General features: G+C 36.9%; 1 protein-coding gene and 1 long non-coding RNA gene across 2 annotated transcripts in view; one reads left to right on the forward strand and one right to left on the reverse strand.

The window, feature by feature from the left end:
• Window positions 1-25,928, reverse strand: part of KCNH5 (potassium voltage-gated channel subfamily H member 5) — a 278,213-nt gene that overhangs the window by 54,722 nt on the left and 197,563 nt on the right. Inside the window, exons 9-10 of the mRNA XM_072838864.1 lie at window positions 22,652-22,904; window positions 8,776-8,972 (exon numbers count right to left, since the gene is read on the reverse strand). Coding sequence (XP_072694965.1) covers window positions 8,776-8,972; window positions 22,652-22,904 — 450 coding nt within the window. The remainder of the gene's footprint in view (window positions 1-8,775; window positions 8,973-22,651; window positions 22,905-25,928) is intronic.
• Window positions 1-25,928, forward strand: part of LOC140640072 (uncharacterized) — a 60,930-nt gene that overhangs the window by 29,373 nt on the left and 5,629 nt on the right. The window contains exons 4-6 of the long non-coding RNA XR_012036730.1: window positions 15,159-15,197; window positions 18,536-18,675; window positions 21,466-21,578. This is a non-coding gene — a long non-coding RNA (uncharacterized lncRNA). The remainder of the gene's footprint in view (window positions 1-15,158; window positions 15,198-18,535; window positions 18,676-21,465; window positions 21,579-25,928) is intronic.

Below are 25,928 nucleotides of genomic sequence, written 5' to 3' on the forward strand. Positions count from 1 at the left end.
GGGGTGGAAGAGCTAAGTACCTCTATGCTGTTTTTCCAATTTACAATGTATATTCATCATTCTTGAGGGAAATTTTTCTATGTTTAAATGGAAATCCTTTCTTAAATCACTATAGAAGCACAAAAATGGTTTGCTAGTATTGATAATCATGCACTCCCTAAAAGTTACAAAAGTCAGTACTGAATGCTGCTGCACATGCCCAGTAATACAGACCTAGTTCCACTGTAATTTGATTTTAGAATACTTCTTAAAGTTACTCCATCACACTTAATTAAAACAAAAAACAAAAACAGGATTGTTGTGTCCTCCTCCCAAATTCATTATGTCTAAGCTCTAACCCCCAGTGTGGCTTTATCTGGAGATGGGGCCTCTAAAGAAGCAATTACGGCCAAATAAAGTCATAAGGTTGGGGCTCTGCTCTAACAGGATTACTGTTCTTAGAAGAAGAAACACCAGAGAGCTCCTTCTTTCCTTCCTTACATGCATGCACAGAGGAAAGGCCATATGAGCACACAGCAAGAAGGCAGCCATCTGCAACCCAAGGACAAAACTTTCACCGGACGCTGACCTTGCTGGCGCTTTGGTCTTGGATTCCTAGCCTCCAGACTGTCAGACAATACATTTCTGTTTAACCACCCAGTCTGTGTTACGTTGTTATGGCACTCTGAGCAGATCAATACAAGCGATAAATTAATATTGTTAACAGGTCTTGGATTACCTTATATCTGAACTAAGGGATATAGAGATGTTCAGTAAAAAAGAGTATAAACTAGGAGCAAGATGGGTCCCCGAGGCAACATTTCTTTGAGACCACAACTACGGGCAAGTGTCAGTTTGACATCATTTTTGATCAATATCCCAGGGGACCCTCTCTTCACAACAGTAGATGTACTAGAAACATTTTCTCTGGAGCCATTTGGCTTAGAAATTTTCACAACACTAGCAACAAATTCAGCAGAGCCATGGAATGAAAAGATACATTAGTTCCCTGGCCATGACCACTCAATCCAGAACCACAAGAGGGGTTCATACTCATTAATATAATAGACATGGCCTTTAAAAAGGAAGCCCAGGGGCACTTGGGTGGCTCAGTTGGTTAAGCATCTGCCTTCAGTTCAGCTCATAATCCCAGGGTTCTGGGATCAAGTCCTGCATTGAGCTGGCTCCCTGTTCAGCAGAGAGCCTGCCTCTCCCTCTCCCTCTGCCTTCCCCCTGCTTGTGCTATCTCACTCTCTCTCTGTCAAAAAGATAAAAATCTTTAAAATAAAATAAAATAAAAAGGAAGCCTAGTTTATTACCCAATTTTCAGCTTGTATTGACATTTTTCAATCTTAACTACTTTCTTCCCTTTCAAATTTCAGTTGGCAATCTCTTCATCTGAGTTTTTGGAATTGACCACATGGTAATCTCTGCTCTCATTCCCAACCTAGAGCTGTTCTCAGTGCCAGCTCATTCCCTCCCTGTTTCCTGCTGTCAGGTCTCGTGTCTCCCTAATTCTGTATGAAAATACTTGTTTCCTTTTATTTCTTTCTTCCAATCTTTCTTCCTTCCTTTCTCTCTTCCCCCTTTTTAATCAACTAACTTTTTAGCACTAATAAATGTCACTTTGGGCAGTAAACTAGTCAATATTTTTTTCACAACTTCTAATGTGGAAGCACTAGACTCAAGAAAATAAAATTAAAGATGGAAAAATAGGAGTTTTGTTTAATGTGACAAGTTTTCTTTTTATATATGTTTATACTAACTGGAGCAGCAGCCAGTAAAGTTTTTAAAAGTACCAACAAGATAGCAGAGAGTATACGAGAACCACAGTATTATCAACAAGGTACTATTTCACCATATTCAATAACACCTCTCGAACAGTGCTATTTATGTAAGTTACATGCTTTTACTGAAAATGAGACCCTTACAATGCAAGTGACACACCTGCTGGGGCCACACCATACACACTGGCTCATGCTGAGACAGGGAGTCCTGTTCACAACTCTGAACACTGCCTACAGCTTGGTTCATTTATCCTGAGTCATGGTGTGAAAAAACACTAAAATCAGTCTATGAATCACATGCAAACTCATGCCATCTACCTTCCTTTCTCCCTCTTAAAAATGAACACAATCAAGTGTTGCATTTTACTCATAATCTTTATACAGGGCTTGTAAACTAGGCTAACTGATAAAAATACCAGCAGCATGGAATTCAAAGGACTTGGATTCCCATCCCAGTTCTGATGCTAACTTGCTAAGCAAACTTGAGGAAGTAATTTATTCTATGGATCTCAGTTTTCTCATCCATAAAGAAAATAAGTTGAACCAGGTGATCTACAAGATCCTTCCTTCCTCTAGAATATTATTATGTTTAAAATGAAATCCTAATGCCAGTGTCATCATCACCTCCTAGAATCTCTCCTTGTGTCCTCCCTGGGATAAGGTGAATTCATCTCTCCTTGCCCACTTCCCCTCCCACACACATACACCATGTACCCTGAATGTAATGGTCGCATGTCACTTATTGGACTCTGTTTGGATTTATTTTATTCTCTTGCTAGACTGCAGGCCCCGAGAGAGCAAGCACTGGATCTTTTATCTCCATGACCCCCTAGGTATGTAGCAGGGCCGCAATGGATGTAGATTGATATACACTGAGCCCACCAATACTTCCTGTGCCACACTTTGTCAAAGGGTCTTGTCAGAAGAGGTACCAAAAATAGTAAATAAAACTCCTTACTCATCTTAGCTAAATAGTCTGGAGGAAAATATGCTCATGCTAGCTTGAAAGTGAAGGAAATATTTAGAAATAACTCAAAACCCCAACCACACTTAATGTAGCTATAAGTAAATGTTTTGCACAGACCACACTGTTTGAATAAACAATGTAGGCACAGCGAGCCACTCTCCCGCGTTAGCCTGGCAGGAACCCTCCTAAATCCCAAGTTCCCAGAAGCCAATCCAAGGACCCGCTTCATAAGCAGGTTTTTCAAAGCACAGCAGTCATACCTGTTATGTTAATTCTTTTCACACAGCAGATAAACCTCATTGCATGACAACTTGACATAGTGAGCAGAAATGCACTAATTACTTTAAAAGTCTGATTACAAGTCTTTAAAATTTAGGTATTACCTGTGCTGGGTGTGTTGCTTGCCTTTTCAGACCTGTACCTGAGGCTTGGTCATTTTGTTATTCCAGGAAATTATATCTTCCATTAATTAAGTAAATAAATACATAAATAAAGTCAGCAAGTGAGTCAGCCTTCCTCTGTTGCTCTCTCAGGCCTTTTCTGAATAGGTTTAAACTTATTGAAAACTCTGGAATTGTGTTCTTATCATTGAAAAACTGGTCCTTTTGTTCAACCAAGTTCAGTTTTTGACGGTCACACTGTGGGGGTATTCATCGCCAGCAATCTAGTAAAGCCTGTGGAACAGGTCTTTCAGAGAAGCTGCTTTAAATGCACAAAATAAAATATGTAGTATTGCAAATAAAAAAGCATTGTATTGAAATCCAGTTATCAAAATATTAAAAAATAATTTCACAAAATAGTCGGTTAAGAGTCTGCCGTAGTCTCAGGTCATGATCCTGGGATCCTGGGATCAAGTCGCACAACCCCCATTAGGGTCTCCCTATTCAGCAGGGAGTCTGTCACTGCTTGTGATCTCTCTCTCAAATAAATTTTTAAAAATCTTTAATAAAAAATAATAATTCACAAAATTATAATCTATGTACTTTTCTTATTAACACAATAACCTCATCTTAGGAGCAGGTCTATAATAACTACCATAATTATTAAGTAGTGATGAGCCTAAACACTTCAACAAATACAATATAATATAAAAATATCTATGATTTCTTTGGTACTTCTAATAATACTGTAGTTTGTTACCAACTATCATGAGATTAAGAGTTCACAAATTCATTCCATTTATTTCACAAATATTTGGACCAAGAGCAAGCAGACTTGCTTTGTTTGACCATATTATTTAAAAAAACAACAAAGCAAATTAGTTACCAAACTGACATGATATGGTGTAAAAATTCATACCTCTGACTTCTCTGGAGGAAAAAATATTCAGACCAAGCAACACTGGGCTGGCATTCCACAAAGGCAATGTGCAACCAGACTGAGTAGTTGCCCCTTTTACATATGGTGTGAACTCTAGTCTTCAACCACGTGAGCTTGGCCTCACTCGTGAATGTTACTGATCTGGCTTCAGCAGCCACCTCTGCTGTATGGCATTTTCCATTTCATGATAACCTCTGAGTGGCCAGTAGTAGATATGCTTTCTGATACAAGAGGAGAGAATTCTGTTTGCATACTCATTGTCCTCCCTAGCTAACTTCCAGTCTTCTCCTTTCAGCAACTGACACACTAAGGCCTTTGGGAGTCACCTGTTTGTATAAAGTTTTACTAAAGCACAACTATGCTCACTTATTTACATACTATCTCTGGCTGCTGTGATGAGTTGAACTGTATCTCCCCAGATTCATATCTTGAAACCCTAGTCTCCCAATGTGATGAGGGGAGACTCATAATCACGTTTAGATGAGGCCATGAAGATAGGGTCCTCATGATGAGATTACTGCCCTAATAACAAGAGGCACTAGAGAGATAGCTTTCCTTCTCTCTCACTCTCTCTCTCCCACCCTCTGTTCCTCTTTCCCTTTCTCTCTCCTTCACTCACAGTCATGAGAAGACAGTGAGAAGGCAGAGATCTGTAAGCCAGGAATTAAAGAGCCCTCACTGGGGTACCCAACTGGGCCTACCACCTTGATCTTGAACTTCTCAACCTCCAGGACTGTGGGGAATAAATTCTTGCTGCTTAAGTCTACTGTATTTTGTGATGGCACCCTGAGCTCAGACAGCTGCTTTCACACAATGGCGAGCTTGAGTAGTTGAGACAGAGATTCTGTGGCCCTCAAATCCTAAAATATCTACTGACTGGTCCTTGAGAGAGAAAGTTTGCCAACTGCTGCTCTAGTTATTGGATGAAATTATGGTTCTAGTTCTAGAATTTTTATAGAGAGGAACTTAGGATGGCTAGTGGGAACTATGTTGGCATAACAAATCTCTTATTCTTCCATAATGGAGACGGGGGTGGAGGGCAAGCAGCTAAAGCGCTGTCACATCCCTTCTTATTTCGATCACCCAGAATCCCACACTATGTAAAGCTCTCCACTCAGCCACTGCATGTGCTCATGTGGCCAGAGCTGTAATCTGTGATGGCTAAAAATCTGGGTTCCAAAGCCACTCTCCCAACTTACTAGACACATGCCCTTAATTAGTGGGTCTGATAGCTATAAGATATCAAGAGCATACTAAGGGCATAGTTTTGATTATACAATTCACAACAAATATGCAATTCACAAAAAATTCTCAACGCAAGAACACTTGCGGTAACAGCCATAAGGACAAAATACCCTTTTATTGATTGTTCCACGGGGAACAAAGTGAAAGTAACTGAGCGCACGAGAAACTATAAATTGTTGACAATGTGTCTGCAGAATATTGTGATGGAAAGAGAAAGATTAAATATTTTGACAAGCCAAAGCAACATGGTAGCATTGAAAGATCTGGGTTTTAGAATCAGATAGAGATGGATTGAAATCCAGACCCTAAGTCATAGTTTCTTTGGCAGCTATCTGTCCCATTCTTAGAACCTTAGCCTCCTCATCAGTGAAATGGAAATAAGGTGCCTCATCTGGGGGTACTGAAATTTCCTAAGATCAATTATTATGTATAAAATGTGTTGAAGTGTATGGCTACAAAATAGGCTCTCAAAATGGTAGTTATTTTTATGAGTCATTGCAGGATATTTTCTCAGTGATCTTTTTTTTATGAGAATACTTTTTTTTTTCTTTTTTATATATAGGCTTTATTTTTTTTTAATTTTTATTTATTTATGATAGTCACACAGAGAGAGAGAGAGAGGGGCAGAGACACAGGCAGAGGGAGAAGCAGGCTCCATGCACCGGGAGCCCGACGTGGGATTCGATCCCGGGTCTCCAGGATCACGCCCTGGGCCAAAGGCAGGCGCTAAACCGCTGCGCCACCCAGGGATCCCTACTTTTTTTTTTCTAAGAAAGAAGTGACACTGCCTGACAGTACACCTCTCCCCACATTTTGCCAAGTTATTGAGACTATCCATCAATTGGAGAAGGACGGAGTTATTAAAAAATAAAAAAAATGAGGGTGCCTTGGTGGCTCAGTCAGTTAAGCGTCTGCTTTCAGCTCAGGTCATGATCTCAGGGTCCTGGGATCCAGCCCTGCATTTGGCTCCCTGCTCCATGGGAAGCCTGCTTCTCTCTCTACCTCTGCCTGCCGCTCTGCCTATTTGTGTATGTGTGTGTCTCTCTCTGTCAAATAAATAAATAAAATCTTTTTAAAAATAAGAAATAAAAATAAAATTAAAAAGTTACACAGGTTGTAACAAGGAACAGCTTATAAAGGGAAGAGGCCATTTGATAGATCTTGTGCAGCAGCACCTGCAGAGGCAGGTACACCATCCCCGGGTCCGGTTAAAAAAAAAAAACAAAAAACACAGGGGTGGAACACCGGGGTGGCTCAGCAGTTGAGTGTCTGCCTTCAGCTCAGGGCATGATCCCGAGTCCAAGGATTGAGTCCCACATCGGGATCCCCGCAAGGAGCCTGCTGCTCGCTCTGTCTGTGTCTCTACTTCTCTCTCTGTGTCTCCCATACATAAATAAATAAAAATCTTAAAAGACAAACAAACAAACAAAACACAGGCTGCCTGGCTGGTGCAATCAGTTGAATGTCCAACTCTTGGTTTCGGCTTAGATTGTGATCTCAGGGTCATGGGATCAAGCCCCGAGTTGTTATCCATGCTCAGCACTCTGCTGGAGATTATTTCTCCTTCTCCCTCTGTCCCTCCCCCACTCTCTTTCTCTCATTAAATAAATAAATAAAATCTTTAACACACACACACACACACACACACACACACACACCGTTTTCTGCCTCTAGCTTAGCTTCTTTTCCTATTAGAGGTACATGCACTCAGCATTCATAACAGTGTTGTGTGTGTGTGTGTGGCATGCACATGCTCAGATATGTGAAAAAGGGAAAAAAATGAGGCAAGAGGGCTTTGTAAAGAACCAAAATTTATTTTCTACTGGTGAGTTGTCTTAATTATCCCTCTTTGAGACCTTGCACTGCAAATATATCAGTTGGTTATTTGATATTAATCCCTCTGGGCCTGAGTTTCCTCATGTGTTTTGAAGGGAAAATAGTTGTCCTTTTTTTCACAGGAATATTATAAACATCAGATGAAATACTGTGTAAACAACATACTTTGAGGAGGACAGTGACAAATAAGATCTGTCCAGGCGACTGTAACGATGATGGATAAGGGTCTCGGGTATCTTGTGGTATGTGAGGAGACTCCAAAGCTGGCAAAATTTATATTGGAGAAGATTAAGAAGATATAAGAGTTTCAAATATCTAATGGGCTGCTTTGTAGAAGAGGAATTTCTCATTGGGAAAGGTAGAGCACAGACCAATGGAGATATATCTCTGCTAAAGAGACTCCACATTTCCTAATGAATAAATAGATTCCACATTTAGTTCATATTAGCTGACATCTTCCACGTCCATCGCTACCTTAACTTTCAATTACTTGTACAAAAAATGTGTTTCCCTTACTTGTGTTTCATATAGTATTCACACTTGGCTTCAGCTCCTTAAGCATAGGGACTCTGTGCTTGAACAACTCTCCATATTGTCTTGCAGTTGTGGATGCTCAATACCCATTTGTTAACAAAAATAGAAGCAGAAAATGCTATTCAAATATAGATCCAATATCGTGACACAGCTAGTACAAATATGACTCCTACAGTCATTCTCTCCTAGAGCCCCAAGTAAGGAATTATAATGATTTGCTTATGTTCATTTCTATGTTGCTACAGTAGAGATGCTGATTTGTCTTTTGGCTTGATTTTTCTCCTCCGTGTTAACCAAAGGGAAGGTTCTATTTAAGGGGGCAGTGGAAGGGAAGGCTTGTTATTTCAAAATACTTCACCATAGACAGGCAATCATTTTAGATGAAATTCCTTAAGTGCAGTTGTCCAAATGTGTATTTCATTCTTGGCAATAAAAGAGCCCTAGCCAATGTCCAATGACCTATAAATCATAGCTAGGAGATTTCTTTATGCAAATTAAATTTGTGCCACATTCATCAATAAGAAAGAAAACAGTCATGAATATTATATTTGCAGCAGCAGTGCAATATTAAGGGTTGCTATACCTATTTGTAGGATATGTCAGTGTGGCTAATTATTTTTTAAGATAGTATGCTTTGAAAGGATTCAGAGGGAATATGCTTTATGAACTGATCATTAAATGAGAAAAGGTATTTAAATAGAGGCAGGAATATAAAATAAGAAACCAGTTTGATTAACCTTACCAACTTTTAAAAAACCCACAGAATAAAGTAAGAGACACTCATGTTATTTTTATGGCAGTTATTATAAACACCAAGAGCTAATTAGGTTATAGTATAGTTTGTTTCTCCTCAGCTCTGTTTTTCATTTTACACTTAAATCAGAAAGATTCAAGTCTTTAACCACATACCCAGGGATCCTCCACCCCCTTAAAAAGTAAGCAAAATATAAAGAAAGAGAAAGAAAATTATGTCACTTTACATCAATGCAATCGATGCACTGATACATTGGGTGCAAAATGAAATATCTCTTGCACTCCTCAGTTAATAGAGCATGACACACTGACCCTATCGATACTAATAAAGGAAAATGGAACCACACAACATACCCGTTTCCTCAGATTGCAAGTAAGAGTGAGATTCCTTGAGAATGAGTTTGCAAAAGCTGTATAAAAGTCCAGGACTTTGAGCAAGGCTTCTCTCTTGATGATGTGGAGGTCACAGTATGTCAGTGCTCGGACATTGGCACATGCGTGAGCAAGGGTGGTTTCCTTCCAGAAGATGTCTCCAAACACATCACCTTTCCCTGGAAAATAGTATAAGATATGTATTCAACTATCTACATTAGTTCTTATCCTTATCACTATCTTTTATTCAGCTTCATATACGGTATTGATCTACTAGCATAACGTAGAAACTGAGTATATAACCCCATCCCAATACATATAACAATGCACAACATTTTCATATAATACGTAAAGTAACATCACCCTGAATTCAGTTCTTGAAGGAAATCTGGAGTGGTATGAATAAATGAAAACCAACAGAGGAGCCAAAAATCTCATTTTAACAAATAGTTTCATTATCTTCTGTCATCATAACTTTTCCCATTCTGACTAGAAGGAGCAAAGGTGACTTTTTAGTTTCATTCTTTCTTCTGCTCCTTCTCTAAAGATGACAGTAGAATGCAATATTTAAGGATCTACTGTTACAGCCTTTATAAATCTGGAACTGATTGCACATATATATTAAACATACATTATTCAGCGACTAAGTCTTGTGTTCCAAGCAGACTAATAGTGGCTATGACTTATTCCCCAAGGATGCCTTTCCCTTTCCGTTGAAATAAACTTTAGGCAGGACCTCAGGGCCCAGGCCAGGGGTCCCCATCCACCACTACAAAGCTTAAGTTGCTGAGTTAGGGAACACATGGAGACTCAGGCTTGTTATGCTATCAACACTTCCATAAAAAAATACAAAACAGTACTACTATACTCTAGTAAAATGTGGATCTTTTTAAAATTCTGCAAATCACACAAAATCAACTCTTCACTTGGGAGCACTATGCACTAGCAACCTGAACTCCACAGTTCACCACCCCAAATCAAGAGTACTTAGTTATCCAAACAAGGTGGGGGGATAAGGAATACCTAGAGGTTAAGTGCCACAAAGACTTTCTGCTGAGGCAGTTCCATAAGAGCCCCTGGCTTCTGAAATGTCCTCAATTGAGGTCTTTGTTCTTCTGCCAGAAAGGGAAGTTTGGTAGTGGAAAAAAAGAGGGAATATATCCAGGCAAGAAAAGATCTTCCTAAAGGCACTATGCCAAAGACTTAGGCTTTTGACACTCTAATCACAGAGGAGGGTAAATATCTGCTCTCATCATGAAATTGAAGTCAGAACTGACAAGAAAAAAATAACAAGAAAGGGATCTCATAACACTTCAGGGCAGCCAGACTAGGAGAGAGAAAAGGCAACATGTAACCAGAGAAATGAGAGAGAGATGGAGGTTGAGTGACATTATAGATTCTTGCCCGCAAAGGCAGTTTAGAAATCCTTAGAGTACCAGGAGGCACTCTGAGATGGAAAGAGAAAAATATACATATTATTGAGAAAGTGTTTAACACTACCATGTAATCATATGATCAGCAAAAAATAACCACAATGGGTATTTAATTAATCCTAAGCAATCTTATTTGTTTCTGGACACTCCACAAATTTCTTTTAGTTAGTGACACTGACCAACAACTCAACTGTCTAATAGCCATGCATAATTCGTCCAAGGACGGTTAGAGACCTGGGACCCAAATTAGGTTTCTGGGGTTAGACAGCATCATACATGACCTAAGGGAAACTTTAATATAAATTTTAAAAATAAACCCTATCTCCACTTACATAGATGAATTTCAGAAATCTGTAAGTGGCATTCTCTAAATTTTAAATAAGTAATTCCAATTATAAGTATTCCAGTTGCATTATCAAAAGTACCAGATTTAATGATAAAAATGTTCATTGACTGAGCACTGAGTCATGTATAGAAATGTGGAATCCTTATATTCTACTAATATAACTAATGAAACTAATGTAACACTGTATGTTAATTATATTTCAATTAAAAATAAAAACGTAAATTAAAAACTGATGAGTACTTATAAAAAAATCATTTAAGTGATAATTATAATGGCCAAAAAAAAGGTAGAAATAAGACAAATGTGACTGAATGAATAAATGAATAAACTCAAATACCATAAATTGAAAAGTAGTGATGGAAAAATGCTTAATTTATGAGAAACAACAAAGGCAGAATATCAAATCATACATATGGTATGATCTTATTTTATGTACACTATCCCCCCTAGAAACACACACAGACACACAAAGCAAATGCACTAAAATGGTAGGTTCTCTCTGCCTTATGGGATAATGAAAGGGTATTATTTTGTCTTACAATTTACATATATTATTTTTGAAACAGAAGAGATCAATGACTGTTATATTATCACAGTGCCTGGTGCTATGAAAATAAAAGGTCTTTTAAAAGGCTGCTTTGATGTACCTCTTCTTCTTCCTTTTTCACTATCGTCACTGTTACACTTTCTATACTGGTTTTTCCTTGAAAAGGCAGAAAAAGGATTACCTTTCTTTCTGATTGATTTCTGTGACATTTTTTCAAACTATCACTTATAATACAGCCTCTGATTCATTTATAAGTACTTAGTACTCTTCAACTATTTGATTTTTACATATAGTAACTGCAATAAGAATCAATGCCTTTGACTCAGTAATTTCATTTTTGGGAATCAATCAAGATTTAGAATCAATATGTATAATATTACCTATAGTGTTAACAATCACGACCCAGGTTGGTAAAATAAACAAACAAACGAATAAATAAATTGTCAGCAATTATAAACTATCTATTTATCAGCATCAATTTACATAGAATTAAAACTAGCTTTTGGAATAACATGTAAAAATGTTTACCTTATAAGATTAAATGAACAAATAAAGATACAAAGAATAATATAATTTTGGTTACAGTTACAATAAAGGACATAAAAATGAAACTGAAATTCCCAAACTAAAGGAATTGTCAATTAAAAGTACTTTTTCTTATTTTCTTAAAATAAAACAATCATGAGAGAACAAAAGTATATTGTATTTTATTATTCTATATAGCATATGTCATTATTAACTTATCAATTAATAATAAATTGTGTTACAAACCAAAAGGGATACAAGACTAAAAGAAAATGCATTTAAATATTTATAGCAATTGGCTTCAAGTAATGTGTTTACTTTTTCTTCCTTCTACTTTGTTTTCCAAATTTTTCTCTAATGAATCTGCCTAATATTTATTTAAAATAGCAAAAATAGAAAGCTCTTTTCAGAGATGTATTTCCTTACACTTCTTAATAAAATTGAATTAAAATATGTACATAGATCTGTGGAATAATAGACAAATATTCATTGATTGATAAATGTATCATCAATAGATAAAAGGTATTCTATATATAAAATTTCCCCTTGCTAATATAAACCATTTTAATTATGGAAGCATTCAAAGGTCTGTTATGTATTTTATTTTACCTAACTGCTGAAATTAAAATTCTTACCATATTTCTATAAAAAATTTTAAATTATTTCTATTTTTAGTATTATGCATAAATAAAAAGCTTGTGATGTGGAAAGAATAGCATTAAGCTAGTATATAAACTCATGAGGGCAGGAAATTTTCTCTGGTTCATCCACTCCTGTCAAACCCAATGCCCAGAACAGTTCAAGAGCTCATGGGGCACCTGGGTAGTGCTGTCAGTTAATTACCAACTCTTGGTTTTGGTTCACGTTGTGATCTTAGGGTCATGACATCAAGTCTCAAGATAGTCTCTGCACTCTGCAGGAAGTCTGCTTGAAATTCTCTCTCTCCTTCTGCCCCTACCCACCATGTGCTCTCTCACTCCCTCTCTCTCAAATAAGTAAATACATTTTAAGAGCTCAACAAAAATTTATTGAAAAAAATATGTGAATTAAAAAAGGGGAGAAGCAGAGAAAGACACAGAAGAACAAATTGGGAAATGTGGGCTTAAAGTTAGATGTGAGACCACCTGTAACGGTGTGGCTTAGATCAAGTGACTAAACTCCCTGAATCAACATCTGTTCTTTTGACCCTAAAGAGAACAAGATGAGCAAAAACTAATGCTTACAGTTTCTGTGCATCTATAACCCTATAGAAGTCAACTAAAAATCATCAAATTCTATTTTTTTAAGATGTTATTTACTTATTCATGAGACACACACACACACAGAGAGAGAGAGAGAGAGAAAGAGAGAGAGAAGCAGAGATACAGGCAGATGCAAGAAGCCGATGTGGGACTTGAACCTGGGAATCCAGGATCACGCCCTGAGCCAAAGGCAGGCACTCAACCACTGAGCCACTCAGGTGTCCCTCAAATTCTGTTTTCAAGGTAATATTTTTTCTATGTCACATTAAAAAAAAAAGACTTTAAAGTCTAGGGACTCAACTCCAAATCCCATTAAAAGACTAAAACAGTAACAGAAAAGTTGATTTGGTTCAACTTTTTCAATTAGATTGATTTAACCAAAGTAAAACTTACTCCCTGTTTTTCCCCTTAAAAAAGTTTATAGAAGCATAGCAAAATTGATAAATGTGGACAATTCTGTTCCCAGCATCGGAACTCACATTACATAATAAGCAATACGAATTACTTTATGACATAGAATTTCCATTAGGATACACAATGTATCAATTGGATATTCATCTAATCAATCATCTTAAAGTGTGTTTGCTTTATCCAGTTGTCTCTATCATCTTATAGTCCCTCAATTCACAATAAATTTTTATGGCACTTTTGGAAGATGTGTCTTGTAAATCAAGTAATTAATTTACCAGCCACAGTAAAGCTGACTAATGTTCTTCTTCAAAGACTATTATGCACATTTATACTGAGGAATCTGCAGAAAGCACAAGTTGTAGAGACATAAGATTATGCATGGAATATCCAATAACAGCACAATATCGGGGCTGGTAATTTCTGTTCATCTTCATGGCTATAGAATATTTGATGCTAGTTTTTAGGTCAGCTCTCACTGGGTGCCAGTAGTCTCAGCTATAAACATTTTAGAGCTTGAGAAAACTAACCTTCCCCCAAAGCCCTAAAATTAGTAGAAAAGCTCACACTCAACATGAAAGTTGTTGTTTGGCCTATTTATATTTTCTCAGTTCTCTGCATCAAGTCTTATGAAGTGTTTCACTTCTAAACCACAGGAAACAGGATTGTAAAACAGGAGCAAATGTTACAGATTCACAGACTAAGAAACTGGAAAATGCAAAGGCAAAACAGATGACAGTTACAACATAATTAAAGGAGTAATACGAATCATGGTATGTTTAGGGATTATAATCCCCCGAGGTGCTGGTTTTACAGCCAGAGCTTCTTAAAAATTTGAAACACATTATTTGGTGAGATAATGAAATGTGTTAAACAAATTCATAAAAACTATCTTGGTTATTCATCAGTAAATACAGCTATCTGATATAGCCAGTGAATCCCTAAAAACACAGCATTTGAAACTTAGGTCATTTCCTGTTGGGTGCAGTGATAGATCTATCTGAAGATTCTTCTATAGAATGGACCTAATCCATCTATTCACTTTTATTTATCAGTCAGCCCTTCACTATGATCGATTACTGCAGTAGTCTCATAAACTTTATTATGAATACATATGCATAAAAATATTCCTTTGTAAATGAACAACACTATGAGATTTAGAATTATATGATTTTTAATGGACTTTGACTATTACCAACAACAGCAAGTGTCATACTGGTAATGTTTTAGAGGAAAGGAACAGAAAGAACAAGATGATGGGTATGAAAATTAAGAAATTATATAGGTGTATTAGAATAGAATCTTTTAAAACATTTAGAATTGATGCCTGCCGATCTTCAGTGATTGATGGCCAAAGTCAAATCTGTTCAACAATTATAATGGATACAAACTGGAAGACACTTTTAGAGAAGCAAATAACTCTCATCTACTAAAAAAAAACCTCACTGATTCACCTTATAAATTTTTATTTACACAAGTGAGACAAATAGCTCTTACTAAATAGATGTAAAAATAAAGTAACCTGATATCAATAAGGGATGAAGGTAGAGAAAGAGAGTAGGAAAGACAGTTGAGAAAATGCAAAAGAAATTTTCTGTAAGTGGATGTCAGGACCTCAGGAAATCAAAAGAGCAGTAAGAAAGCAGGCCAAGCAGCCCACCCAGTCAAAAGGAGAGAATGTCAGCATTTAAGGGAAGGGTGGACGATTCAGCATAAAACTGAGACAAGTCATAGGGTCAGAATGAACTGAGGAGTGGAGAAATAGTCTTCCTCTGCAAGGAAGAAAATGCTAAGATTTGTGGCCATTTCTACAATCCCAAAGCATTTCTGAAAGTCTTATTTTCACTTTCATACCTACCAACTAGGTGGACTCCAAACTCTTCCAGGACCCAGAGGAAAGACCGGTAAGCAGAATTTAAGATCCCTCTTTGGTGTTCCAAAGGCTCCTGAGATTCATACTCTGAGCCAGTTCCCCCTAGTCCTGAGCACCTGCCTGGTGGTAAACTAGTCACCTTGAGGACCATATTTTTAGATACTTGGTAGCTGATTAACCATCTTATATGCAAGTAATATTTGGGAAGAGCTTTAGTAATATACATTGGCATGGCACTTAACAGTGTTGTTAGAAAAATCTCTTTTTAATAAAAGGAAACAGAGTGGGAACATTAATAAAAGCATTATGTTTTCTGCCAAGATTAGACCAAACATTGTATAATTTCAAAATTCTATTTAAAAATAATTATGACCTGGAGTGAATCACCTGATACTGCAGAGCCTTGGCTTCTTCATGTGTTAAGATGACTATCGTGAGCGCTTTTTCCATAGAGTTAAACAATTTGATGTAATAATGCATATAAAATAATGAGTACTCAATAACTATTGGTACTTAAATCAGTTTCTCAAAGGGGCCAACATACATTTTTCAAAAATATATTTCTGATAAGAAATATTAAAATCAAAATGTATGCATGGATTTTAAATTTTACTTAAGCATGGGGAGGAAGTCTCATTTACTAATTACAAATATGGTTTTTCTTTCTCTAATCCCCTTTTAACTCTTAAATGTTTATTTTCTAAAAAAAAAAAATTGATTCTGATTTGCAGAACTTTTTATTCCAGGTGATGGGGAAAGTGATGCCACTTTCAGGAATCCAAGAGAAGTCCCCTTTCATAGTTATGATTTCAAGTTTTCTTACTGTGGCCAATGACCACGGTATAAGTTAAACTCTTTCTTGATACTGGGAGTTCCTGATGAAGAACACAGAAGGACTTTTTAATATTATTAAATAGTGTTAAGTGACCTGAAATATTGAACATTTGGCCCACCATATTCTTCTTGTTCAAAGTGCACAATTAACAGTAGGAAAATGTTTTTTCAATCCATAATAGGTCTATGCTAGAGCTAGAATCTTAGGAAAATGCATTTTCTATAAGCATTTAGAGGAAAGAAACAGAGAGTAGTATTTCAAGATGAATCATAAAGAAAACAGCAACAGAAACACAAGATATTTTCATGGGTACCCAGAACAGAAACAATTATGAAAACAGTTTAATGGCAAAATAAAGTGCTAGCTAATGTGGATAACTGAACCTTGCTGAGATCCTATTTAAAGGGTCCTATCACAGATAACAGAGACAAAAATGAGCAAGATGTTTCAGGTGTTTATAGTGCAGTAGGAGAGTAAAGATGAAAGCAATGGGGCACCTGGGTGGCTCAGTGGTTGAGTGCCTGCCTTTGGCTCAAGGTGTGATCCCAGGATCCCAGGATGGAGTCCCACATCGGGCTCCCCGAAAGGAGCCTGCTTCCCCCTCTGTTTATGTCTCTGCTTCTCTTTGTGTGTCTCTAATGAATAAATAAATAAAATCTTAGACAAAAAAGACGAAAGTAGAAAGGACTAAGAACCCTGTGTAAGCATGCAGTGGAAGCCCAGAGTAGAGGTGCCGAGTCCAGATCAGGGCAAGAAGGAAAAGAATGAAAGAATACGAGGAAACAAGAGACAGGACAACTAAAGAGAGGAGAAAATGTGTTCAAAACAGGGAAGCAGTATAAGTAAAAGCTTGCCAGTAAGACAGAACTTGGTGATACTCAGGAATCTTCCTGCAATTCAACACACCATGAAGCATTTAGGGTCAGGGAATGGTACCAGTCACGCTGGACAGGAAACAAGACCAAAATGGCCTCATAGGCCATCCCAGAAGTTACATTTTATACCCAGTTTGCTAAAAAGTCCACCTTAACGAGAAGACCAACATGATAAATATATTTCAGAAAGATTATTTTGCAGCCACATAAGAATTGGAGGTTGAAGCTGATGACAGATTGTGAGCTAACAGATCTTTCAGATGGCAGCTACAGCCCAGGACCAAAATTTTAAGAGCAGTTATCATGGGAAGGGATATCCAACATAGGATAAAGAAATAATAAGGGGATAGAATAAACAAAACTTAGTGTTGAAGGATGATGGAGAGAGAATTTTAAGTTGAGTCTAAACTACTAGATTGTTAAGATTTATATTGTATCCCCAAATCTACAGACTAAAGAATTTTAAAGTGTATCATTTGAACCATGTATAAATGATGTCATAATCACTACTTCAAATTTTTAAAATAAGACAAGCATGCAATCTTTTTAAAGCAAGTAACTAGTTTGACCTTTATGAAAATGTCTGAATTAGCTATGTTCATCATCATAAAATGTACAGCAAATCTACTTGGTTCATGTTCAACATCTCAAAACACAGAAACGTGGATGCAAAAGAAAATAATTGTCTGGCACTTGGGAAAAGCCCTTTTAAAGGACTTAAAGTGTGAAACACTTGACTTCTAATAGCAAGTATACAGGATGAAACCTTAACCATAGCATAGAAGTCACATTTTCACAGATTCTCAAAATAGCAAAATATTATTCATTCATATCTCGGATTTTTTTCTTTTTTGGGATAGAAATAAGTAGATTTTGAATTTTGAGCACAATAATTTTTAAGTTTTCTTTGATAATGCAAAAAATGTTTCTAAATAACTGCTTCTAATTAAAATGAAATCTTAACTCAGATACTAGAAATTACTTTTTAAATTATTATTTAACTCTGTATGCCCCTGCCTCACTTGTGCTTTACCCCAACCCCATAACAGTATCTAACCCCTCCATCCAAACTCTATGTAAAGAAGCATAGTTCTCTTGGGGAATTTAAGGTTACAATTAAAACACTTAGATACAGATTGTTTTATTTTTTAAAAAGATTTTATTTATTTATTCATAGAGACACAAAGAGAGAGAGAGAGAGAGAGGCAGAGACACAGGCAGAGGGAGAAGCAGGCTCCATGCAGAGAGCCTGACGTGGAACTCGATCCAGGGTCTCCAGGATCACACCCTGGGCTGCAGGCGGCCCTAAACCACTGAGCCACCAGAGCTGCCCAGATACAGATTGTTTTAGATTAATAACTCCAACTCTATGATTCCAGTAATCAGTAGACACAGAAATGACAAAATGTGAATGTAGTGAAATATCTTAGGTGCCAGGTCTATCGTTCCCAGGGATATGTCACTTTTATAGCCCTTACAGGTACAATATACCTCATGGAGACACTTAAAAGTAACCTGGCTATTTTAGCCACACCAAGAAATCTGTTCACATCAAGTAATTATAAGGTAGGAACTTAAAAGCAAGAAGATATGAAAGGATATAAGATATTATGTATGCATCATGAACTTAATTTGGAATTCTTTGTGTTTCATAAAAAGTGGGAAGGCTGAAAAGAAAAAGGTGGAGGTGTAGAAAGTGAAAGAATTTCAACTTGGAAAAAGACATGACCTACAATTATGTTCACCTGCCTTATTTAGAAAAACATCTTGAAGCCATCCTTCAGTGTTAAAAGCAGAAGGTATTTGTTGACTACATTTTTTTAATCTTTCCATTAATTAGTTATGGTTCAGGACTTATTCATTAAACACTTAGCATTTTTGACACACTAAAGAATTAGTACCTACCAAGAGACTATTTAGAGGCAAAGATCCAAAACAATGAAACTGCACCTGTTCTTTGGATTCAGCAATTTTAATTAATTTTCAAATGACCTCCCTTCTCTACATTTCCACTGGCAAATGAATCAGTGTAAAAGAGTGCAAGGCCTGCTTATTTCTCCTATCAGGCCAACTGAGATAAATTCTCATTTTTCTGAGGTATGCTCTGATGTGAGATGTTATTTCTTTCCAACACTTACAAGGCAAAAAAAAAAATCATTAGATATGATGAAAAAGGACACATTTCAATGTTAAAAGCCACCATTCACAATGAAGATACAGCAGTTATGAATATCTCTGTACCGAATGACATACCAGCAACCACTATACAACACAGACTACAGGAGATGCAAGGAAACACAGATAAAACACATTAGTAATAAGACACATGAACACCCATACATCATGTTTTTCACAAATTGAAGATTTGTGGCAACACTGCATTGAGCAAATCTATCACCATGTTTTTTCCAACAGCATTTGTTCACTCTGTATCTCTGTATCACACTTTGGTCACTCTCCCAATACTTCAAACTTTTCATTATCAGTACATATTATAGCGACTTGTGATCAGTGATTATGATCCACTGAAAGTGCAGCTGATGGTTAGCAACTTTTTAGCAATAAAATATCTTTTAATGAAGGTATGTACTTTTTCCTTAGATATAATGCTATTGCACACTTAGTGAACTACAGTATAGTGTAAACATAACTGTCATATGCACTGGAAAACCAGAAAATTCATTTGGCTCACTTTATTGTAATATTTGCTTTATCATGGTGGTCTGAAACCAAACCTGTAATACCTGACAAAGTTTATGTAGGCAGAAGACCCAATCAACTTACTCAATAAGGCAGAAAACCTGGAAATATATATCAAACTGCACACCCTGATAATTTTTGCAACTTTTCATGAAGTTTATAATTATTTCAACATTAAACTACAAAAAATGAGAAGAGGAAGAAGAAAAAACAGGAGGAGCAGGAAAGGAGTGGACAGTCACCAAAATGTAAGGAGTGACACTATTGAATTTCCCTCTTCCTTTCCCTTTCTTAAAACATTGTTAAAGCATGTTGAGTGTTAAACAACCCTCTCATTCTTCTTTTAATCATAAAAGAAAGTACTCTAATTTAAGAAATCTTAAAACATGCATCCTCAATGGAAACCACAAGACTAAGTCACAAAATGGAAATCACAGGACTAAGAAGTCCCCAAATAGAGCTGGAGTGAGGCTCTACAAGTCAAAAGGCTGGCTGTTAGGGAAAGACTTTTCTGGCAGGTGCCAGGCGGGGCTTCAGCTGCCTCCAAAGTGGACCTGCACATAGTGTGAACACAAGGGCAGTCTGTCTATGGCCTCACACTCCCTCCCCTGCAGAAGGTCACCACAAGTCCACACTCCTAATCCACAGTGTCCTCAGACTGCCTCTTCAAGAAACCCAGGTTGGCAGAAGGCTCTAGACCAGAACAGAGTTCTCAAAGCTTGTCTCTGCATCTGTCATGTCATCACTGAACCAAACCACAGACTCTTGTAAGACAGTGTCTTTGCCTGTATCCACAGCACCCAGGCAGCCCGCCAGCTCCAGCAGCCTCTGCCACTGGCTGCACCTCCCTGCCTCACCCACTTACTTCCGCCCGGAGAGAGCACTCCTGGGTCCAAATTTTTTTTAAAACAAAAATTGTCTGACTGCCCTTTAGCTGAATTAATCGATGTTAGAGGTCCATGGAAAAAAAGGAAAGAAAAGTTGCCAGGGAAGAGAAAGGTGTGGATATAATATGACTCATTAAACCAAGAGATGAAAAGTCTCTGCATCCCAATTTTTTTGAAGAAGATAAACAAAAAACACACAAAGAAATAAAATGTGACAGATATATGATGAGGCTGGTCCAATATCCAGGGGCCCTGTGTTCACTTTTACTATGTCACTGTGCAAAACCAGCTATCGTTTTATTTTAAAATGAAAAGAAAATGCATTTTGTCTCACTTGAGCAAATGATTCCAGCTTAACAGACCCAACCCAGACGCACTGCACCTGGGGCTTTCTCCAGCCTTCTTTTTAGAAAATAAGTTACCAAGGTGAAGCTGTGATGAAGAAAATGGGGCAAAGCAAACAACAATGAGTACAGAGCTGAGGTAATTCATCACAAGGCAGATCTATTTTCCTGTATATCCAATGCCTTCCACCCACCATTGACATGAACATGCAGGAAAAGAAAATACACCTGTTTCGGGTTTGTGTTTTATCCTCTTCTTTAAGCAAACAAGAATGGTTGTTGTGTGTATATGCTTCATTTTACCACAAAGGATTGTTCTGGCAAAATGTACACTTTTTATGAAGGATTATATATAACTCCTTTATACTCCAGGAAACAAAGCGGAACAAGCACTAAGTAGCATTAAACACACCCACAGTGCTGACTCTAAAGTGCTGTATGAATTTCTCTTGCAAAAATTACAAATAAAAATAGTTCCTAAAAGAGATTTAACCTAAACTGTATTATTTCTCAACAGTTAAGGAGAGGTTTCTAAAACAATAGTGTTCAGTCAGTTGAAATCCTTAACCATTTTCTATAATTCTTACAAATTTTACTGAACCTATTTTCCCACGTAGGGTCACTGCTTGCTTCTTAATTCTCAATTCTCTTTTTTCAGGTAACTGCCTTTTGAAATCAGTTCTTCATTTTTGTGCTGGATTTTGCTTTTGCAGCTTCTCAAATACATAAGCCAATCTTTGACTTACAAGAATAAGTGGCATTGATGCTATGGTAGGTTGACCTCAGTAGCTAAAAAATCCAATAGTTTAAAAATTGAGCTCATTTTTCATGAGACATAAGCCATGAAAAATATAATGAAAATAGAGTTGACATCCTGCAATTCTAACTTCTTTTACTTGAGAGAAAAACAAGGGATGATTCTCTTCTGACCTCATTATTGCTTCCTTTTATATCTATGTGGACTTCATGAACCTGCTACAGAAACTTGAGCAGAAATGCTAAATGGTACTTTAGATATTTACCATTATATTTTAGATATATACCTATATATATATATATATATATATATATATATATAGTCTCAAACATATAATTTCCTCAAAATTTTATTTACATACATGATCACTGCCTTTTTGTTGCTGTTGTTGTTGTTGTTAATATAACCATCTACCGGGTCTCTGAATTTTTGGATGAATTTTTTAGCCAAATAATTTTCTTGGTTCATGAATGAATAGAATCAGCTTTATAAGCCTAAATTTACTTGTATTGTGATTACTCCAATATAATGGATCAAACTCACTCCCTCATCACTTTTAGTTCATTCCTTAGGTGTACTGTGATAAATGAGGCAGAACTATTTAGAACAAGATGATCTGTACTCAAGTCTTAACTCATTTGCTAACTAGCTGGGCAAGTCACTAAACTTTTCTGGTCCTCATTTTGCTCATCTCTAAAGGAAAGTGTTCAGTTAGACAGGTTCCATGGTCCCTCTGAGACTAACAACCTAGGTTACTAACCTGAAAATACTTCCACAAGCCATTTTCACACTTATCAAAACCAGGAGGTACAGTCACCTTAGGCTACGATCAGCTCTAATCTAAAAGATATTGTCCTACTATTGCCAAAGTAAGTTTAATCAAACCCTTGTGCCGCCCATTAAGTTGTGACCAATACTAATGCTCTTTGCTGAAAGAGCATTACTAGTTTTCACTAAGATTCATCATCTCATTAGTGACCCAATTTCCAAAGTCACTAAGCAGAGGAAATTTCTCTTAAGAAACCCAAGAAGCAAGATCTCTAAAACTGTTACACATTTGCTACTACATTAGGAAAGTTCACAGTACCTAAAATAGCCACCACCTCATCATCCTGGATGACTTCCAAGGATCCTGACACCACAAAGCAGAGGGCATCCACACTTTCTCCAGCATGGTAAATGAGGTCCCCAGGAGCACAGTGAATAGTCTGGAACTCTACCGCCAAGGCCCGCAGACACCCGTCGCTGGCCAATCGAAAAGCAGGATGTTCATTAAAAACCTTCCGGTTTAGATGAACACAGATATCAGCTCTCATGTCCTTGGGACAGATGGAGAGAACCTGAGGAAAGTGAGAAATGAATAAGTGAGAAAAAAGGAGAAAGGTATATTTCAGGGAAAAAAAAAAGGCATCCAATAAATATTTATTGACTGTGACAAAGTCTGTAGCACATGGTACTAGATACTGGGAATGCAAAGTTAAAAGACATACTTCTGCCCTCAAGGACCTAATAACCCAGTGAGATGGGCTGATGAGCATATAGACTATTATAATACAGTACCACAAAGTAAAGCTTCTAGAGGGGTATGGATCTCCCCATAGAAAGAACAGACTCTTAAGGTGGTTGGGAAGGGTTTCAGAGAAAAACCTGATATAATTTCCTCAAAGAGCCAACTAAAACAGGGCATTCACATTCATTTTAGTCTAGTCTCTGTTTTAGAGTTTTTTCATACCTGAACCAAAATTCAGGATATTGTACCTAACTCCACACTAGAGGTGGGTTCATATTAATCAATTTGCAGAAAATACAATTAACAAAAGTATCCTTGTAACTTGACAGGCTGGCACTGGCTGATATAACTCTTGATGTGTGTCTTTTTTCACTCTGAAATATTTTCATTTTACAAATAAATTTTAAGTCCAGGGAGTGAAAAGGGTATTCACTAGCCTTCTGTAGGGCTTAGACAACTGGAAGTAGCACAACTGGCAAGGTGGGACAATTACTGCATGGCAGCCCTTGCTCATCCTGGTCTTTGACTCCTGAAGACTGCTGAGGGAAACAAGAGAATTCAAGCTCTAGGCATCCTTCAGAAGAGGGTATAAATAGCAGAAACATGCATAGGTAGCTCTCTAAGAGTCAGAGAGCTCTTATTGCCTGTAGATTTTAGACAGGGCAGCTAAAGACCCTGATTAAAATGGACATTATCATCACATTTCATCAGAGCATCATCAAGCAAGATGTGATTACCAGAAGTCAGTACCACCCACTTTAAAGATGCATGTACAAACTCACTTAGAATTCTCTCCCAAACCCCTTGTTAAACTATTCCTTATCAGAAATGTTTTTCTTTGATAGGCTTTCAACCCATCAAACTGAAGTCTAAACTTATCTTTCTCCACTAACTTATACTGAATAAAGTTTTAATATGAAACAGTTTTCCTTCCTGTATTACATGCATTGTAACCTTTAAAAAATGCCCTAAGGTTTGAAATATCCTGAGTATTCCTTTCATTTGGGGCTCACTATCATTGAAAAGTTGGCTGCTTCCCTGTGTAGAAGATGAGTCCCTCATAAATGTGAAGACCATTAATTAAAGTCACTTTCAGTATCCCTTTCCTTAATCTTTCCTAATACTGCCCATATTGTTTTGTAACACTTAAGCAATTCTGTGGGGTTTTTATACTCCTTTGAATTCCCATAGGGAGTAGGGATCAACTCATCTATCCCTAGATCATCTAGAAAAATCTCATGTTTGAGGAAAAAATGCCTAACAGAGTTTTAGAAGCATTAGTACTTTCCTTCTATATCAGTTGTTTTCCATAATAATATAATGTTTTCTTTATTATATTGACCTTTAATGACTTCTGACAACATTAGTCATCCCATAGATCCTTATTGAGTTCTATGATGGGGCACACCACTGCATTACCCTTGGAACTAGAAGGGTAAATAAGACACTATCTTTGCCTTGAAGGAGCTAAACATAAAGTAGGGGGAGGTAGACATGTACAACAACAATTAAAATACGATGAGAAAAGTGCTAGCATAGGGCATGGCCAGGGTGACATGGGAGCCCATGCAGTCTAGGAATCATTACTTATGGCATAGAAGTGCATAAAAGATCAAGCTCAAGAAGACAAGGCTGGGTGAAAATCTATCACTACCTGTTTAGCCTAAATTATTTCATCTCTCTAAACCTCATCTGTGAAATGGGATGATAGTCCTTATTTCATAGGCCCATTGCAGGAATTACATGAAAGGGTTTTGCCCAGTTTAGCCTTGCACATGGCTGAGACTAAAGAAATGTTGGCTTTTATCATCCCTACTGAACACGAATATTTTACATTATTGCATTAGCTCTCTGCAATAGTTCTCTGCAATTTGCTTTTCTTCCGTTTTCTACCCCAGTCTGAATTCTGTACCTTGACTGTTTGATGAGATTTCAGGCAAAATTAATAAAATATTTCAGAATGAACCTGAAGATATTTTAAGCTCTAGCTAGTGTGAATATTTTCCTCTAGTTGAAGATGAAACTAGTGCTAGAAAAGCCAAAAAGTAAAAATAACTTTAAAATACATACACATGCATAAACATTACACTGAATAGCTTTATGGGAAATGGATCATTCTGTTTCTATTCCATTTACCTTACAGGATTTTTAATGTTTTAGATTCATTTTGGTAACAGTCATTTTATGTCCTAATTATTTCTTTCAGGATTTCATGCTGCAAATGAAATCTTCCAATGTTAGCAATATTCTCTGTTCAGTGGCATGTTGAAAAAGGATTTTTATTTCATTTTAAGTACATCTTTCCTTTTTCATTTCACTTCACTTATGACACTGAGTCATTTATTATTTTTATTGATGGTGTGTACTTAAGTCCTAGATGTCATAAGGTGACAGGTTAAAACTAAGTTGAAATAGACCCAAGTCATATCCGGTGGCAAGCTCTCTCCCTATCCATGCTGTTTTATTTTTTTGTAAATGAAAGCACTAATAAGTGTCTTAGGCAAGGCAAAATTTAGTTTTAAGTGATAAAATTGTCATTCAAGACTACTCTAATACCTGCCCCATTAGTCCCAATTTCAACATACTCTGCCTTGAATGTCATATCCAGTCTCTTGTGGGTAGGTTCCCTAATGGGTATCTTAGAGTTACAAACAAATGAAATTACATTTTGGTACAAAGCATTCATATTAAAAGTGATTATTTATCCCCTTTTCATGTCAGGATGGTTATAAATTAGATTCTTAATTAAGACAATGAATAAGTTTTCTCTTTGGAAGAGCTATAGCTCTATATAAGGAATCATTTTTAAAATTCTGCAACCAACCCTGAAAAAAGTAAAGAATGTCATGATCTG

The sequence above is a fragment of the Canis lupus genome, chromosome 9 (genome assembly GCF_048164855.1).
Source record: "Canis lupus baileyi chromosome 9, mCanLup2.hap1, whole genome shotgun sequence".
Classification (NCBI taxonomy): domain Eukaryota; kingdom Metazoa; phylum Chordata; class Mammalia; order Carnivora; family Canidae; genus Canis; species Canis lupus.